The sequence below is a fragment of the Gadus chalcogrammus genome, chromosome 1, assembly GCF_026213295.1.
Source record: "Gadus chalcogrammus isolate NIFS_2021 chromosome 1, NIFS_Gcha_1.0, whole genome shotgun sequence".
Classification (NCBI taxonomy): Eukaryota; Metazoa; Chordata; class Actinopteri; order Gadiformes; family Gadidae; genus Gadus; species Gadus chalcogrammus.
Window position 1 is genome coordinate 10,096,211 of NC_079412.1, and position 17,736 is coordinate 10,113,946.

Consider the following 17,736-nt stretch of genomic DNA (forward strand, 5'->3'; position numbering starts at 1 on the left):
CCGCAGCGGGCAGCGGGCCTCCTCGGTGGACCCCCACAAGCTCAGCTCCCTCAGAGTGAAGGATTACCTGGGGGTCGTGGAGTCAGTATACGGCCTCTTTCATTTATTTGGTTTATTTAACATTATGCCAGTGAGGTGATTTTAAAGTAATATGCATTGATGTGTTTAATGATCATGAATGTACTTTTATGGCCCATTCCCACAGATGGTTGATGCAACTGCCTTACATCGACGATCGGAGAATGGCCCTTTACGGCAAGGTGGCAATGCTTTTTCATTGTGTGGGGAATGGTTAACGTAATGGTGTAATGGCTGGCACATCTCTACTGATTTGGAAAGCACCACTGGATGTGTGTGTCGTTTGACCCACTTAGAGCATTGTGTTTACGTGCGTTTCATATACTTTCTCATAGGCGTTTGGTGGTTATTTAGCTCTAAAGATGTTAGGTGCAACGGACCGGCTGTTTCAATGTGCGGCTGCCGCGGCTCCCATTACCGACTTCAAACTTTATAGTGAGTTAGAACTATGAAGTCATAAATTATAAACCCATGAAAGCTTCAATTATGCAATAATCATTTGAACATGATTCGTTCCATCACATATAGGTTCTGCGTTCTCTGAGCGATATTTAGGCCTTCCAGCCAAGGAGGAGCACACATATTTGGTGAGAAATATTGCTTCAAAGTGTAATGAAATAATAATAAATGACAGCATGAATAATATGACAATGATCACAATAATAGTCTTTGTATAATGAGATTCATTGTTATTGGTCTGCCGTCCTACAGTCTGCATCTCTGCTGGAGGAGGTTCATAAACTCAAAGACAAGAATCTCATAATTTTGCATGGAACGGCAGATGGTGAGATCCTGCAGCTACACAATTATTTTATTTTAATAGTTTTGACAGTTTTCTAACTTAATGTTATTTCCGTATGTGTGTGTGTGTGTGTGTGTGTGTGTGTTTGTGTTTGTGTGTGTGTGTGTGTGTGTGTGTGTGTGTGTGTGCGTGCGTGCGTGCGTGCGTGCGTGCGTGCGTGCGTGCGTGCGTGCGTGCGTGCGTGCGTGCGTGCGTGCGTGCGTGCGTGCGTGTGTGTGTGTGTGTGTGTGTGCGTGCGTGTGCGTGCGTGTTTCACGGTACCGTAGCGAGCGTCCACTTCCAGCACAGCGCGGAGCTGGTCAGCCGTCTGGTGAAGGCGGAGGCCAACTACTCCCTGCAGATGTACCCTGACGAGGGCCACGAGCTCCGGGACCCGCGCAGCATCCAGCACTTCCAGAGGACTCTGGTGAACTACGTCCAGGGCTGCATGAGGCAGGGGCTCCTCCTGGCCCCTGTGGAGGAGCCAGAGGAGGAGGACGATAATTGAGCCAAAAGAACAATGTTTGAGACTTTACGTGTCTATGAGGTACTCGATCGGTTTGGCCTACCAGCCACAGAAGCACAGGAGTGGGGACCAAACTCTTCAGTTCACCGTCTTGAACTTTCCTCCACGCGGGTGTTTGTATTGGTGTCTGTCACAGGCCTTACGTGTCTACATAAGCCTCCATAGGCCATGAGGGATCTGTCTGTATTTTTTTTATTTCATTTGACAGAATGTTTACGAATGATCAAATGCGTGCATGTCATGATGGCTGCATGATGTGGAGTAGTTTACAATGACATTTTTCTTTGTTTCAAACCTCCGACTGGGTTGAGTATGCAAGGGGAAAAAAATTGCAGCTACAGCAAGCAAAGTGATTGTGCCAATGGATCCCTTCACAGACTGTCATTGTTGTTACATATTGCATCCATGTGATGAATGAAGAATGATAATGCTCCTTCTAGAGTGGTTCAATAGTTGTAAGGAACTAGGATGTTATTTAATTATCAATACGTGGGTAAGTGTGTCAACTGCTCAGACAGTGTAGCCAGATCATAAAAGATTTAGCAAAAAAAAATAAAACTTTCAAGGTAAAATTAGTGGTACCAAGCATAACATTATCTTATTTTCTAACCATAACAATTCATCACCTGGATTGCATGCTGGGGGAAAATAACTAAATTAGTTTGTTTTTGTGCACTTATTGAGTTACTGTTGCCTGCTTTTCTTGCCAGATCTGGCAATACTGCCATAAGTTGCCATTGAACTTATGAACCAATATTGCTTGGTTACTGAGAGCTTTTAATATGGGTTTTGCAGCCATCTTAACAATGTCCGAAATATAACTACTTTGCTATAAATGGTCCCATTACATGTGAACTAATTTGTACAATTTGCAAAATGTTATATGATATTTTATCAAGGTGCATTCTACAATGTCATGGAGTAGTCAATCAACCCACTCCACTGTTCATACTGGTGCACTGCATGTCGTTGTGTCTCCTGGTACACCTACATCTTTTGAAACATACTTTGGGAATAAATATGAAGATCTTGTTTTACGTCTTTGATGTTTTGGATTATTTTGGTTTTTGCTATCATTACTATCTTATCAATACTCAATTACACTCAACCAGTTGTTGTTGGTCCAATTGGACTTTGGTTCTCTACAGGAATGCAGGGAAGAGGAACCCCACGATTAGGAGTTAGTCCCAGACGGTTCGAGAGACGCAAAGATCGTTTATTGGCCTGTGGCATGTGCCACCCCGACCAGTGACATATGCCGTTCCACCTGGTCGGCATATGCCGTTCAGGAACATGCCGGACACGTGTCAAGGTTGCGCCTAGTTAGGATGGGTTTTAAATTTGATAGAGACTGCTTGTATTTTTTATACTCCGAGTCCATGATGGTTAAGCGTTTCCTAAAATGTCAAAATGCTTCAAGGGTGGACGTGGAATGACACACACCAGACTCAGAAGATAAGCTGACCCTATATATGGTACGAGAGCTGCCCAGCCACGGGCCGTCAGGTGGTACCGGGTTTCCGGGCTGTCAGGACTGCAGAGCAGATCATTGGCAGAGAGCTCCCAGGCCTGCAGGACACCTCCCACACACTTTATCTCAGGAAAGCTCTCAGGATTATGAAGGACCCCCACCAGCACATTAACTTTCACTCTGCTGCCGTCTGGCCGGCGAGACCAGAGCATCTGCTCTGGTCTCAACAGCCTGTGATTTCTTACATTCACATGTAAAAACTCATCATTACATTCTTAATTTATGACCTTATCACCCATAATAATATATTATAATTCATTTTCAACCTCATAATTGCGTGTAACTTTGACTTTTGCAAATAGCAGGATGTGCACATAGTTACAATTGGGATTTTGTATAGAATTTGTTTTAATTATATTATAACCATGTACTAATTTACTCATTTATTTATAGGCTGCTAATATTTATAGTATATTTTTATATATTCTTTCTCTCTAGCATGTTTTATCTTCCTTGTATTCTATGCCCTAGCAAGTAGTTCCTGGTGTCTAGTTGTAATAATTTCTGACAATAAACTACTTGAAATTTACTTCAAGATCAAGAAGAGCAGTTCTAAAGCGCAGTGTTTTGCGCCCAGATGTACGTGTGCAACTTATACACAGAGGCTATTTTAATGCAGTTGTGTATTGGCTTTTTCATAACTTGAAATGGACCAAAAGTATTAGTTCAGGCCAGTTGTGCATAGTGCATGGCTTTCATCACTTGTTCATAATGCTTTGGTTGAGTACAACGTTTAAAATACAGTTGTGTAGAGTGGAGTTCAGTTTAGGTAAATTGGACATTATCGTTTATTTTGTCTCATTTCAATAAACACATATCCCCATTATAAGTTGGGTGATGTTCTTGCGACAGACCTGTTTAGTATTACATATAAGTGACCTAGCCAAGGTATATTTATGCTACTCTTACAACTAGTTTTTTTAAAGGGGTTGATTTTGAAATAATTCGTTCAACATATATAATACACCTGTCCATTATATCTATTTATACATGTATGTAACTCATTGTCTTTGCATATACAAAAAAAACTATAGATAAACTATGTTGGTGAAATGCAAAACACTTTTTCAATATGTAATCCTTCTCAGGCGTTCCCCCCATGACGGAAATGCGGAGGTGGACCATACGAATCATAAAGTGAGTAATAAAACTTGTTCTTCTATTTCTTGAACACACCCTTTACACAATGAACTATCGCAGAGAGCCGAGTGAGGGCTGACCAATAGAAATACACCATGCGGTCATCTGACCAATGAAAATGTATTACGCTATTGTGACGTAGAACCTTTCCTCCAATTAGCTTGACGTCTACTTGCGGGCCCGGATCCCTCTTCAACCTTCTGCTTTCTGGAGGGGCACCTTCAACCAGCTCCGCGGTGCACTGATAGTGGCTCTATTACCTCAAAAGTCTTAGTTTGGATCCAGACACTATCAAACACAATGTCTTTTCTAACCATCAGCCGGATAGCACCTAAGCTTCTCAATTCAAAGGTAAGAAATATTTTATGTCCAACCTAAACCCGTGGAGGTTAGCTTTCAAGGGAACGTGAACGGGCTAGCGATAGAGCTAACGACAAGCTAGCGAGTGTTACTCAAAGTGAGGTGCCGGCCCTTCAAGCACATCGTAAAAGTCAACTCACACATCGATGAACGTTTCAAATATAATGTATTACGGAGATTTACACGGGGTTTCCGGTTTGTAAAGCGGGGAATTAAAATGTATAACCTTATTTCTAGTGACACTTGACCAGCGCAGCCCGGCCTGGCTTTGTGAGCCCCGACGTGTTGGCTGGTTAACCCCCGTCTAACTAACCGGTTCACCTCTTCATTTCGCTCTAAGGGGAGCATTATTGTAGCTCAGTGACCTATTGTGAGCACTGAAGTCCCATTATTTAGAACAGGCTTTACTCCTGCATCTCTTTTCAACTCATTTGACCTTCACGTCATCGTTTACGTTGTTTGGTTACTTAAATTAAACTGTGGGCGAGTGGATTATCTCAAATGAGACATTAGTTAAAACAAGGTAGACTAACTACACCAATTTATATTAAAAAACAAACAAATTGAAGTTTATACGTATGTATACAAATACATACATTTTCATATTATGTAGAATTACATAAACTGGTGGCTCGTATGTTAGTAATATTGTTCTGCTTTCAACAGTAGTAGCTCTTATTGGTTACGACAGACAATGTGTCCATCTACTGCCCTAATAAAGTGTCCGATTTCCATAGAACTCTTTCACATTACGACTATGAGACTCATTTAGCTGCAGAATACAGTGTCCTCTCATTGGTCCTGTCCAGGGCTAGTCATTAAACTTAAGCTCAATATTGGACCATTTAACTATACACTGGAAGCTGTGCAGCTCTTTCAGGGTCATCATAACCTCTTCACTGTTATTAGCAGGAATGTTTGCTTAAAGCTTCCTTACAGTCTGCAGTTAAATAGGGGTCATATAATAGCTTTTAAATAGGATAATATTTGTTTTGTGTTTGAAAAGTGGACAATGATGCATGTCATGTCATAATATGCTTAATTAGTGTGTTTCCATCATATATTAATTAACGTTTTTGAATTAAGCTCTGTAATTACAATTCAGCCATAACAATGCAGAGGAAAGCCTCTATCCTGCTGAGAAAATAATAATCCCACCCCTTCCATTAGGGCAGGTAGAAGATAGGAGTTACTAGTACCAAGAGATCCACAAGCGTGTGGTTGGGTTACATAATCTCTGCTGTCTGGACAATGTGTAACTGCGGTGAAATGAGCTCATGTCTTTTGGTCTTTGGGGTGAACCGCCAGGACCATAGTTCACTACGTTAGTGAAGCACGCCTGGGTTGCTCTTGGACACTAGCCAGCTGTCCTCAAGCCCCCTTAGCCCTCCCTTCCTTTAGACAGTCCTACCAGGGAGTCCCGTTTCAGTGACTGCTACCTACCATCGCAGCAAGATCACTATTTGGTTACTGAAGCTAATGTCATCGCTACATTAGCCGATAGCCGTTTTAATCCTACTTATCTACCAAACCTATATCTACTACCATCCCCTCTGATGTAAGAAGATATAATTGGCTCAGAACTTTTAGGATAGAAGCTAATGCACTGTTTCTAACTGAACCGCCATACCCGATATGTGCATTTTGTTGACAAGTTGTGGCAAAATTCAAATCTAGAAAGCTACACTTTCGCGGCACCTCCCCTAATCCAAACATGGTGTGCAGTATTGTATGCACCACCCTCTGATGTTGAGTTGAAGATGCCAAACGTAATGGCTTGGTTGCAAGCTAGGTTTAAAACACTAGCTGCTTGCTTATCGGCCGAGTCAATGCCAGATGGTTAGCTTCCATTGCACAAAGAAGCACCAGTAAAACTTGTCCCTCGTTTGAGTTTCTAATTGATTTAAGTATGGCAAACGTGTGCAACGCTATGGACGGATGTAAAGTGACCTGCCTCATAAATGCCTTGATTTCTTGTTCACCAGAATGCCACATCTGCCCTGGTGGCTGCCAGACATGCCAGCGCAGCAACTGTAAGTAATCCTTATCTTTCAGCTCCATAGTCTTATAGACTGCATGTTTTGAAGGATTGAGAAAAGAGAATTGTTTTCACTGTGGTTATGCCTCTCGATTCGGTTCCAAAACTAAATCAAGCAATGTCAGTAACTAGTTCCTAAGCAGAGTTTAACTTTGGCAGTTGAGGTTCATTTAATTAACCAGTTCGTTTTTTTGCAGAATCTGAAGGATATTATGGCAGACCTTATCCCCAAAGAACAGACCCGGATCAAGAACTTCAAACAGCAATACGGAAAAACCAACATTGGCCAAATCACTGTTGATATGGTGAGTCATTTCTGATATGCAATGCTGAGATTCAAAAACTTTTCATTTGTAATGCAAAGATTGCAAGATGCATACACATGTCATGTATGCTTTGAAACATAAGATACCCTTTGAATACTCTTCCCCTTGCTGTCGTTTGAGCGTTGGCTAATGACCTTATGTTCACTTGGTAGGGCAGTGTGAGCAGAGGGCATGTTACAGAGGACATTTTTTTTAGCTGAGTCACAGAAGGGCTGACCTGTCATTGGCTACAGCAAACCTATATAGATTCCATATACTTTCACCAACGCAGCCATTTCATTTGAAATGTTGCTATTATCTGTACAGGTTTTGCATGTTATATCTATATTTGGTTACTACATTGTAAATAATTCTCAAGTTGATGGGGTCCAGGTTGAATCAAGTCAATACTTAGTGGAAATTAACACTTCAATAATAACAATGTACTTTGATCAGAAGATAAAAGATCTTGGTTATTAATTGTTATCTTGACACCTTGACCAACTGTTAAAAACATTGTAAAGTCAGGTGGACAATAAAAAAGTCTGACGATTCATGTTTTAGTAGAGGTCACCTTTAACTTGTCAATGTCTCTCTTGTGAACATACAGGTGTATGGCGGTATGAGGGGAATGAAGGGGCTGGTGTATGAGACGTCTGTGCTGGATCCAGATGAGGTGTGTATGCTAAAGGGCAACCATAACGAAAAATATTTTGTGTGTCTTTATGATACCTCTGCTGTATAGGCCCATCTCTGCCGAGTTTAGCTTCCATCAAGGTAGCAACCCCAAATTCTTCACCCTTGCTCTCTCACTTGTTCAGGGAATCCGGTTCCGTGGCTACAGCATTCCAGAGTGTCAGGGTCTGCTGCCCAAGGCCCCAGGAGGGCAGGAGCCACTGCCTGAAGGTCTCTTCTGGCTGCTGATCACAGGACAGGTGCCCACCGAAGAACAGGTGAGCATACGGATGACGGACACAACCGTATTTTAGAGACGCACACCACAAAAGGCTCTGTTCAGAATATGCTGAGATGGCAAAACATGTTTACAGACGGTGATGGCTGTTATTCTGTTGGAGTGTCTTCTCTTGAGAGTGTTCTGTGATAAGATCCTGCTGTTTCAAGTAAAGGCCAGCATACAGCAAGTTGTGCGGGTTTGCTGTAATGCCAGATTTTGAAGATGCCTGCTTTGTTCTGGGTTTTTGTCCTTTAGGTCAGCTGGCTGTCCAAAGAATGGGCGAAAAGAGCTGCTCTCCCCTCGCATGTGGTCACCATGTTGGACAACTTCCCCACCAACCTGCACCCCATGTCTCAGTTCAGCGCAGCCATCACAGCGCTCAACAGCGAGAGTGGCTTTGCACGGGCCTACTCCGAGGGGGTCCACAAGTCCAAGTACTGGGAGGTGAGGGCCACTTTAGCACATGCACTCCCCTCTAGTCCCTTGGATGTCTAGGTCCTCTGGCGGGGGGGGGCTTTTATGTTCTACAAACCTCACAGGGATCATCATGGTTCTGATTAGTTGTGACCTGACGTGGTCTCCTTCCCCTGCGCTAGTTTGTCTATGAGGACTCCATGGACCTGATTGCCAAGCTGCCCTGCGTCGCAGCCAAGATCTACCGCAACTTGTACCGCGAGGGCAGCAGCATCGGAGCCATCGACTCCAACCTGGACTGGTCCCACAACTTCACCAACATGCTCGGCTACAGCGACGCCCAGTTCACTGAGCTAATGAGGCTGTACCTCACCATTCACAGGTACGGCGTGTAGCAACAAGGAACGCCCGCTTGGTGGGTCTTGGCTTTTTCCCTACTCAAGCTCAAAGCAGTATACCATTATGGTGAAATGCAGCAGGGGTGTAATACCTTTTTGTTTCCTAAGGCTATATGAAATATTTTTTAGTGCCATACCGGAAGCATCACCTATTTATTTCATTTTTGAGTCTGAATGTATTGCTGCACCCTTTTCTTACAAAATACCAAAAACGGGCAGACCCTTTCCCCTTGAGTGAGTCAATGGATAGGATTGTGGGGGCGGTGATCATATTCTGCCCCCTAGTGGCCCTAATTATACGTGCTTTTTAAGCCCAATGGGATCCTCTGCTCATGAGATCAGATTGTCGGTCGGTTTTAAAAGGATTGTCTTGATTGTTTTCTTATGCCCTGCTTTCTACCCTCCTTTCCTCCACCAGTGACCACGAGGGAGGCAATGTCAGTGCCCACACCAGCCACTTGGTGGGCAGTGCTCTGTCTGACCCCTACCTGTCCTTCAGCGCAGCCATGAACGGCCTGGCGGGACCTCTGCACGGACTGGCCAACCAGGTTTGTCCTTCTTGTCCTTTCGATGGAATATTTAGTAAGAACACTGTTGCATATGGATGTTACTATTCACCCATTTGAATCGGTTGGCAGGACCCAAATTGATCCATATGTATATGTATCGGGCAAGATTTTGAACATTACTTATTGCCGTTTCTCAAATTAAGTTTCCGCCTTCCAAATGCATCATGATTGACCTTTACGATTTTTAACTGCGAATCAGAAACTGATTGACAAATGATCTGGGTTCTGTTTCAGAAGCAAATGCAGTTGTAAAAACCCTATTTGCTCATGTACCCATACGTCATGGCAGCAGGAGGCATTATGTTTCGGTTCTGTATGGCTTGTTTGGCTGTCAAGTTCAACAACTCCCGCAAACATATCTGTGATGGCATTTCTAATACAGTTATTGACATAAGGGAAAGGATCCCTATGGTTAAATACAACTTGCTTCTTTACCTTGCCCTTGAGAGTTGAGTTGGAAAGTAGGAAATGTCCCTGTTGTTATCTGTAGTCCCGTTACCCTGCCTCACCCAAATCGTTCACACCCAGCTCTGCTTTCTGTAGGCGTCTCCAACAACTTCACTCCTCTTCCCAACTCTCACCCAAGGTTCCAACGTAGTCTTTCACGAGATTACAGAGCAAGACTTCACCTGTAGCAACGCTTGATAAGACTCAATGAAACACAGACGGATCAAGCCAAAGGTCCTCCTAGAATAACCATCTGAGCCCGTCATTGGCAAAAACAAGTGCATTTAGATGATTTACATTGACGTAGTGCTATTGCCTTAAAAGGTTACATTGCACTCCTTAGGGGCTGTCATTGATGAAGCACTTTAGCTCAATACTGGACCCATTAATAACATTGTGTGCATTAGTCTCTTACACCCAAAATGATGGTGAGATAGGGTCCAGGTCGATGAAGTTATCCTTTAGTATTTTTTGGTGGCTTCCATTTTCTGTAATTATATTTAACGGCTTCAATTTTACTACATCAGTACACGGGTATCGGTTAGTACCCCAAGGTGAGAACTTGGTTAAATGGTACTTTTCAGCCCTAAATCAAACTAATGACACTGAATAATTTCAAAGTAAAAGCATTGTCGATGATGGTATTAAGACGCCTGTACAATCATGCCTCTGCATATTCAACTCTCACTGATTGTATTGTAAATGTTCCCCTGTATTCCTGCACAAGCACGAGACCACCATAACGTTGTCTATATCTCATTTTATTTGACAGTGCTCTGTGTATTGTCTCTTCTGTCCATCAGGAGGTGCTGGTGTGGCTGACTGCGCTGCAGAAAGAGCTGGGTGGAGAGGTGTCCGATGAGAGAATGAGAGACTACATCTGGAACACACTCAAGTCTGGCAGGGTAAAGTCCACTATAAACGCACCTTAGCCCTCTCAGTTGAGCTTTGAACAAGGGTAATTTGTGGCATCTTGACACCATTTCAAATATTCCCCCCTCTCTCTGTGCTACAGGTGGTGCCTGGCTATGGCCACGCTGTGCTGAGGAAGACCGACCCACGTTATACCTGCCAGCAGGAGTTTGCCCTGAAACACCTGCCCAATGATCCCCTGTTCAAGATGGTGGCCCAGCTCTACAAGATTGTTCCCAACGTGCTGCTGGAGCAGGGCAAGGCCAAGAACCCATGGCCTAATGTGGACGCCCATAGTGGGGTGCTCCTGCAGGTAATGATATTTTGTGTAGTTATCGACATTCACGGTAGGGGGAGATTTAATAAAAGTCCACGTAGTGATGTAATGTGTAGCAAAAGGCATTTTCAGAATGGACACGTGAGAATCATTTGCAGCGGCCCCGTTTCTGCTCCCCCTGAACCATGTGCCTCTTTCTCGTTTGCAGTACTACGGCATGACGGAGATGAATTACTACACAGTGCTGTTTGGCGTGTCCCGCGCCCTGGGCGTGCTGGCCCAGCTGGTGTGGAGCCGAGCGCTGGGCTTCCCCCTGGAGCGCCCCAAGTCCATGAGCACAGAGGGACTCATGAGTCTGGTGGGGACCAAGTCGGGCTGATCGCACCCGCTGAGATGGAGGGGAGGAGAGGGTGGGGGGTGGCGGTTGTAAAGGGAGAGGAAAAGTATATTAAATGTAAAATAAGTTTACTGCTGTCCTTCTCACCACCAAGGGGAAAGGGATTCAAAGAGGCGGTGAACTGTAAAGGTCCTTTCACACATGAGGTAAATTCAAATTGTCATGCACTTTGGTGTAGAAGTCAGTCGAGTTTGCTCAACATACTTTCTCATTTGGAAAATTAGAAGAAAATGCACCATTTTCATTATGGGCTCATGTGCGTACCATCACACGGCTGCTGGGATTGCTTACAATTGACCCCAAGCATGGCATTTGAATTTGACTCCAAATCGAAGATGACTGAGGCATTGATTGGAACTTAATGGGTTGAAACGCTTTGAGTTGTTTGCAGAAAATGTAAAAATTATGATCAAAAAGAAAATGCCCCTCGCAGAAACACATTCTTTGTCTTCTATGCAATCTCCCCAAAGGTCCTTCTGCCCAGGCTATTGGTAGACCTCACTCCCAATATGAACACTCCAGTTGAGGTTAAAGGCCCTTCCCAAACCATAGAGTAAATCCATGCGTAATGAAACCTTTAGATTTATCCAGACATAAAACACAATTAGTAAAAAAGCTCTTGGTATCCCCTTTCTCTCTGAACTAGTGTGTTCTTATGACCACTTTCACCTCTATGATCAAAATAACTAGATCTTGTCTTCATTTTACAATGGGCTTTGTGCTTGGTGGTTGCTCTGAAGAGCAGTACAGAGTACCAAAGAAACCTGATGGTGTACAGAAACAGTGACATTAGATATTACAGTAGAGGTGTTTTTAATGTGCTTATGGTTGATGCTTAAGAGCAAGCTTGAATACATGTGGGGTGGGTGGGTCCGTCTTTTCTCTTTGCAGGTGTATGATTGTAACGTTATCCCCAGCCAACTACTCCAAAATGAGCACTTGCTAGTTTGGAATCCCTCATTTATAGCAGTAGACTCCCCAGATTGATTAAGTGTCCTTTTGTATGGAGTTTTATTTTGGGTGTTAAATATGTATAAAACGATAGTCTGTGGGTTTGCAATGTGGTTTTATTTATACACTATGTACATAGGTATATATATATATATATAAATGTATAGCTTGAATGTATGAGCTCTACGTCAAACATGTTGCTCCTATAACCACAATTACCAAGTAGAAGAACAACCTTGTGTTCCAATCTCACTCGTCGCTGAAAGTGTGACCTGCTTTCCGAAAATTCTCCCGTTGATCTAAAATTCACTGCGTCTAACCTGTGTATATAAGTGATTTTTGCCTAGTTGTATGGGCTTAGCTGGTGCAGGTGTTAGTTTTGAATGTTTCAAGCTTGCTCTTTTGTCTGAGGTCTGTTCAGTTTCTATCGTTTGTAGACACTCCATTTTGTGTGTAGTAACGGCTTACTAGTCTGTACATGTTGCTCATTCACTTGCAGAATTTTTAATTTCTATGGCTTCCTCCCCTTGCTCAGTTTCTGATTTTGTTCTCTTCCATATGCTTAGTGTATGAGGATGTTATTTTGATCGTAGAGAGTGTAACGGTTGTGTGCGGTAGCTGGGATGTATTCACTGAGGAAAGAATCACAACAGGAACAAACTGGGATAGGTCAGATGGGCAAGAGCTGCCCTGACTGAACAAATATCCGAAAACCTAACAAAAATAGAAAAAACAATAAAAGTTTTTATTAACAAATACCTTGAAGTTGTTTTTGGTTTTTCAAAACGAACCGCCTTGATCTGAATTAGGAAATGTAGGAGTGGAAAACACATGCAAACAAAGTCAACCAAACTCATTTTACTATTGATAAATTGCAGGGGGAACACGTTTTTAATGCCCAGTCCCATGTTTAAATATCAACATCATCCTCTGCCTTCCATGCGTCTCCAGTAGTATGGAGTAATGGTGAAGACGGTCTTGTGTTGAAAGATGGGCAACCTCAAGTGCGCAGACGTTCCAAATGGGCACCTATCCCTGGTGCCGTTATTAATAACTGTTCCAAATACCATCTCCCCTCTCCGGTTTCCCGCTGCCCTTGGAGACGCCTCTGTCCCACAGAGCTTTTGTCAGTGCCAACATGGGGAGCTCTCACACTGGGCAACGCATGTGATGCTGATGTGCACGTAACATATCTAGCATGCCTGAGGGTGCATAGGAAATAATTACATCTTTAACTGCATATGCGCACGCACACACACACACACAATACTTTGCCCGCATCAACGTGGTGCACAGAAACCAAAAATAATTTGATGCAATATTAACTTCATAAACTACACACCAGATTTTATTTTCAGAATATTTTTAACTTAAATACAACTGAAATGCAGAGTATTCACAAATGTACATGTAGGCTCTCAAGTGAAATATTAGAGCCAAAGATTGATAATTCACACTTTCTGACTGAGGGAGAGGGGACGGGGGTGATTCAAACAATAAGGTGCTGTATAAGCTTCAACTGTCTCGCCTAGGGGGTTTAAAGGTATGACTATTTGTATCTTAAGTAAAAGGTAAACTGAAGAACATTTGTGTATCCACATTTAGGAGGTATGTAATAAGCCAACTAGTGTGCCATAACTACTATACACCCGTGTCTTTTCATGTAACAGCCATGATGCAGATATGAACAGAAATTGTTTAAAGAACAGGGCTGCTATATACTATTCTACGACCGGGAAACTTCCTGAGGAGAGAAATAGTACAGAGTACAGTGGGTGTTTATGTTGATGGTCCTTTAATACACTTAAACTCAGTTAAGAGTAAGATAGATCATATTATTGAGGTGTATTACAGACAATTTTAGATATTGTAGTTGAATGTAGTGCATTCACCTAAAATATAACTTGATTATGTAATCTATTTTCTGGTAGAATTTGCATAGCTTAAATATTAATATTGCACTCATCTATAATTGGAAGGAGGATAGTTGATTTGATTAATTTCCTTGTTTTAGTTAACTGGTATGTCACTGTACAGGGCCGTAAGATAAGCCATTCTGCAATTGTGTAGGAAAAGTCCCCTTTTTCAAACTAAATACCTTTAACGATCCACTTCAAGTTAAAGCTCTGCATCACAACAAAACAAGTGAGACGAAACCTAAATTAACTCAAGTCAAAATGTACCATCACCCTCTGCAAAAAACTATCAGATCACACAATGGAGGAGAGCGAGATGTCTAGCTTCCAACAAGCATGGCACAATTCATTTAGAAATTAATAAAACACTGCTGCGTTAAATCAATAACGTATGAAATTAAAACCCAATATCTGTCGGCATACATCCAAGCTCAATAACATCATCTTATTAAAACTCTGCTTGAAACATAAATAATATATATCAATGAAATTCCCTAATGCGATAAGCGGAGGCTAAAATCTAAACAGAAGAGTTAGATCCCAACTTAAAAAGGATGGTTGCTAATGAGTGAGATTCTGGCCCTGCTGTTGGCTGTTTCCAGCTACATTGTGAACAGAATAGCAACAAGTCAGCCTCAACGGGTGTAACTTTGAAATACATTACATATCATGTGTGTTATTATATTGTCAAAGAATGCCAATATTTGACTCACTGCCATTCATTTGTATATTACTTAAGGATCAAGTAACAGGCGATATTCTGGGGGAGAGGATGCTGGATTTATGTAGAAGAAGTTTGTAACAGCGCACGGTTTTACCTGCAAAAGAAGAACCTTACAGTAGAGGTAAGTGGAAAATAACACTCAGTTGGCCAATTTAAAAATAAATAATGTGATGAGCCCGGGTTTGGTGCAGGAATGAGCGTTGCGTCGACTCATCCTTTGTGAGCGATATCGGAGCGTTCTGCTGCTCGTTCTTCGTGGAGAAGGACAACAACAGTGGGAGGGCGTCATGCAGATCTGAGTGAGAGTGTGTGTGTCGAGGGACTAAGGTTTGTTTGGTGTTGGTAAGGCTGGAGGAGGGCGGATGGGGGGGCAGCCTCACGTTTGGTGCACCTCGTGGAACATCAGCTCCCGTGGGATGCGCGTCTCCGGGCCGAACAGCTTGCCTGCGCGCCGCTCGAAGGCGGAAACGTTCTGCTTCACGACCTCGTCGAAGAACACCGTGGCCAGCTGGGAGTGCAGGAGGGAGCGGAACTCAAAGGAGATCTGGGGAGGAGACAACAAGGGCGAGGTTCAACTCAAGACACAGAGCCACGAGACGGCTGCTACTGACATGAGATGCCAAAGATATTGAAAAGCTGAATGAAAACAAAAGCAAAATTAAGTAAAATAAATGAGGACTAGAACGGCGCCCGGTACTTACTGAAAAGTCTACAGTGCAGGTGCGGGGGTAGCCGGGGATGCCAGGACTGAAGCGCCATATTGTTTCCAGGTGGTTGAACAGCTTTCCGTCCGTACACACAGCCTAAGACCAGCCAAACATGGGAACATTTCTAAAGCATAATCAACAGCCTACATCCTCTTCCTGAACCAAAACAAAACAAAAAGGCACTTACCTTAACAAGATGGGGCCTGACATTGGTGATCATAGATGTGTATCTCTCTACCACTGGCGGGAACCCCACTTCAAGGTGAGCTTTGGCGTGGCCTGCTCTTTTCATGATGGTCTGGGACTTTGTACACCAGGGCACAAAGAGCTTGTACTCGTCCACATTGGAGACCACTTCGTACATCTCCAGCATGGAGTACCTGAGGCAGTTAAAAAATAAAAACACCACAACTCAACACACAAATTCCACTGGAAAACGTCTGGACACTGCTGAAATTAGTCAGCTAAGGCTTAGTTATTACCCAAGTATTCTGCGCTCCGAGTACTCCTTCCGTTTGTTGGTGAAGCTGATGAAGCCTCTGCTTTGAGGAAGAGCTGCCATCGTTTCAGAGTCTTTGAGGCAAAGCACTCTGGGAGTTCTGGTCATTAGGATGCCACAGGAGGACAAATGTCTAAACGTTCAGAGGAAAGCTAGAATAAGCTGTATTCCAGAAAGAGTACAAACTGTTGTCAACACCACCCACCACCATCAATGACAATTACATTCCAGGTGTCCAAAACAAAGTCATTTGCTGGATTTTTACACTGAGCTCCAGTAGGGTATGGAAGCTCTGTGTGGTGTTAAAGTGTATGCTGGTATTTTCGAGTTTTAGCTGTAACGTGACATTCGCTCTGTATAAAAAGAGTGCAAAAGTTGTTCTGGAAACATAGAACTTGACAGCTGTCAAAGGGACGCAGGACAGCTAATAATATACCTTGCATTTACAAGTATCATCAAGTGTGATCCATGTCAACAGAACCCGGAGAGCTTACCTGATGTTCTGGCGGAGGCGCTCTCTGGAGCCCGCGGTGCGGCATGACTGGTGGGAGCCCAGGGTGGCGATCTCTAGAAACTCACTGAATGTTCGCACACCCATGGGTAAACGACGTAAACTAGCCGGGACTGCCATGGAAACTGACTTCTAGAAGGTATCCTATCCTCGTTCCAGTCAGGAGACCCCCAGTCGTGTCTAGGGAACCTGCCCAAAACAAGGTGTTGTCAAACAACCGGCGTTGGCTTCCTCAGTCAGACGGATATATATATACACACTAGTGACGTCTGTTTAACCTCGATGTACCTTTCTAGCTTACCAGTTGACATTCGTTAGAGAGCAACCTCACACTTACCTAGCTGTCACAATCACTGCTGATCCGACTATCAGCCGACACGGTGCATTACGCCTTATCAGCCGAGACACTAGCCACCGGCGGCTAGCTTAGCCTTTATAAACTATTCTGATTCCCACGACCTGTGGCCGCGTTCGGTTATTACCATACACACTTGTGTTATTCCATTTCTCAAGCGTTTAGTATATATGTCAAAAATGTATAATAGTATTCCCCTTCCTGTTGTTGTCAAATGACATTAGAGTCACTCGACCTTCTGCAGCGGGAAGAGGGAGCTGGTGGTCAGCTGGGAGGGCAGCCCTTTTCCTCTTGGCTCACCGTCCGTCTTCGTCGCTCCACTAAACAAGCCGCGTTAAGAAACGCACTAACGCCGCCCTGCTGGCCGGAGTGCGACCATTAGACCCAGGATGGCCACTCCAGCCTATTAATTCATTATAATATAATATAGCGTCTTCCTTGCTGCTTTTACTTTTTTTTTTTTCTGTGGAAGGATAAATGACCTTGGTTTAAGGCTGAAGTGCCCATGAACCGCTGCTTTGTTATAATGTATATATGGCAGATTCATCTAATCAAGCCCTGCCTGCGCTCATTTCATATTGCATAAATAGGTAGGGAACGATTTATTATGTATAGCTTCATATGTTTTATATAAATAGTTACAGAAAATGTTTTTGTATCATAAAGATCGAATTATTTTGTTCATGACTTTGTTTTGATAGTTATTATATACTTGAAGTAAGCAGCCAAATATGCGATTTAATCATCATATGTAATTAATTGATAATATGTCAAAAAGTGGGCTTAGATTCAATCTTCTTCAACACTGCCCTGATTAGCTCTGACATTATTCTACTACACTCCTTCCAAACTTTTGCTTTGATATTAAATGTATTCTTGCAGAGTATTTACAAACATTGCTATTGTTTCACAGTTTTTCTGAAGCAGGAACTTTCCGTAGATGCT

At 43.1% G+C, this 17,736-nt stretch overlaps 3 protein-coding genes across 4 annotated transcripts in view; 2 read left to right on the forward strand and 1 right to left on the reverse strand.

Moving 5' to 3' along the window:
• Positions 1-2,704, forward strand: part of LOC130380736 (inactive dipeptidyl peptidase 10) — a 25,599-nt gene extending 22,895 nt beyond the window's left edge. The window contains exons 20-25 of one of the 2 annotated variants that reach the window (XM_056588061.1): positions 1-81; positions 206-260; positions 414-513; positions 607-665; positions 790-862; positions 1,147-2,701. The exon at positions 1-81 is cut by the window's left edge and continues 102 nt beyond it. In XM_056588061.1, coding sequence (XP_056444036.1) covers positions 1-81; positions 206-260; positions 414-513; positions 607-665; positions 790-862; positions 1,147-1,367 — 589 coding nt within the window. In that variant the 3' untranslated portion in view covers positions 1,368-2,701. Of the gene's footprint in view, positions 82-205; positions 261-413; positions 514-606; positions 666-789; positions 863-1,146 lie in introns of both variants that reach the window. The other variant, XM_056588053.1, reaches the window with a different exon arrangement.
• A 1,517-nt stretch (positions 2,705-4,221) lies between these two features.
• cs (citrate synthase) lies at positions 4,222-12,835 on the forward strand. Its single transcript, XM_056588073.1, has 11 exons — positions 4,222-4,407; positions 6,402-6,449; positions 6,652-6,759; positions 7,370-7,435; positions 7,581-7,712; positions 7,970-8,158; positions 8,311-8,510; positions 8,945-9,074; positions 10,346-10,447; positions 10,558-10,767; positions 10,940-12,835. Exons 1-11 carry the CDS (start codon positions 4,357-4,359, stop codon positions 11,108-11,110), a joined length of 1,407 nt encoding a protein of 468 aa, XP_056444048.1. The 5' UTR covers positions 4,222-4,356; the 3' UTR covers positions 11,111-12,835.
• Positions 12,222-17,097, reverse strand: coq10a (coenzyme Q10A). The gene is made up of 6 exons (XM_056588086.1): positions 16,774-17,097; positions 16,420-16,625; positions 15,909-16,058; positions 15,614-15,806; positions 15,421-15,522; positions 12,222-15,263 (listed from the first exon to the last, which is right to left on the reverse strand). The coding sequence occupies exons 2-6, from the start codon at positions 16,554-16,556 to the stop codon at positions 15,096-15,098; spliced, it is 750 nt and encodes a 249-aa protein (XP_056444061.1). The 5' UTR covers positions 16,557-16,625; positions 16,774-17,097; the 3' UTR covers positions 12,222-15,095.
• Between the last annotated feature and the right edge of the window lie 639 nt (positions 17,098-17,736).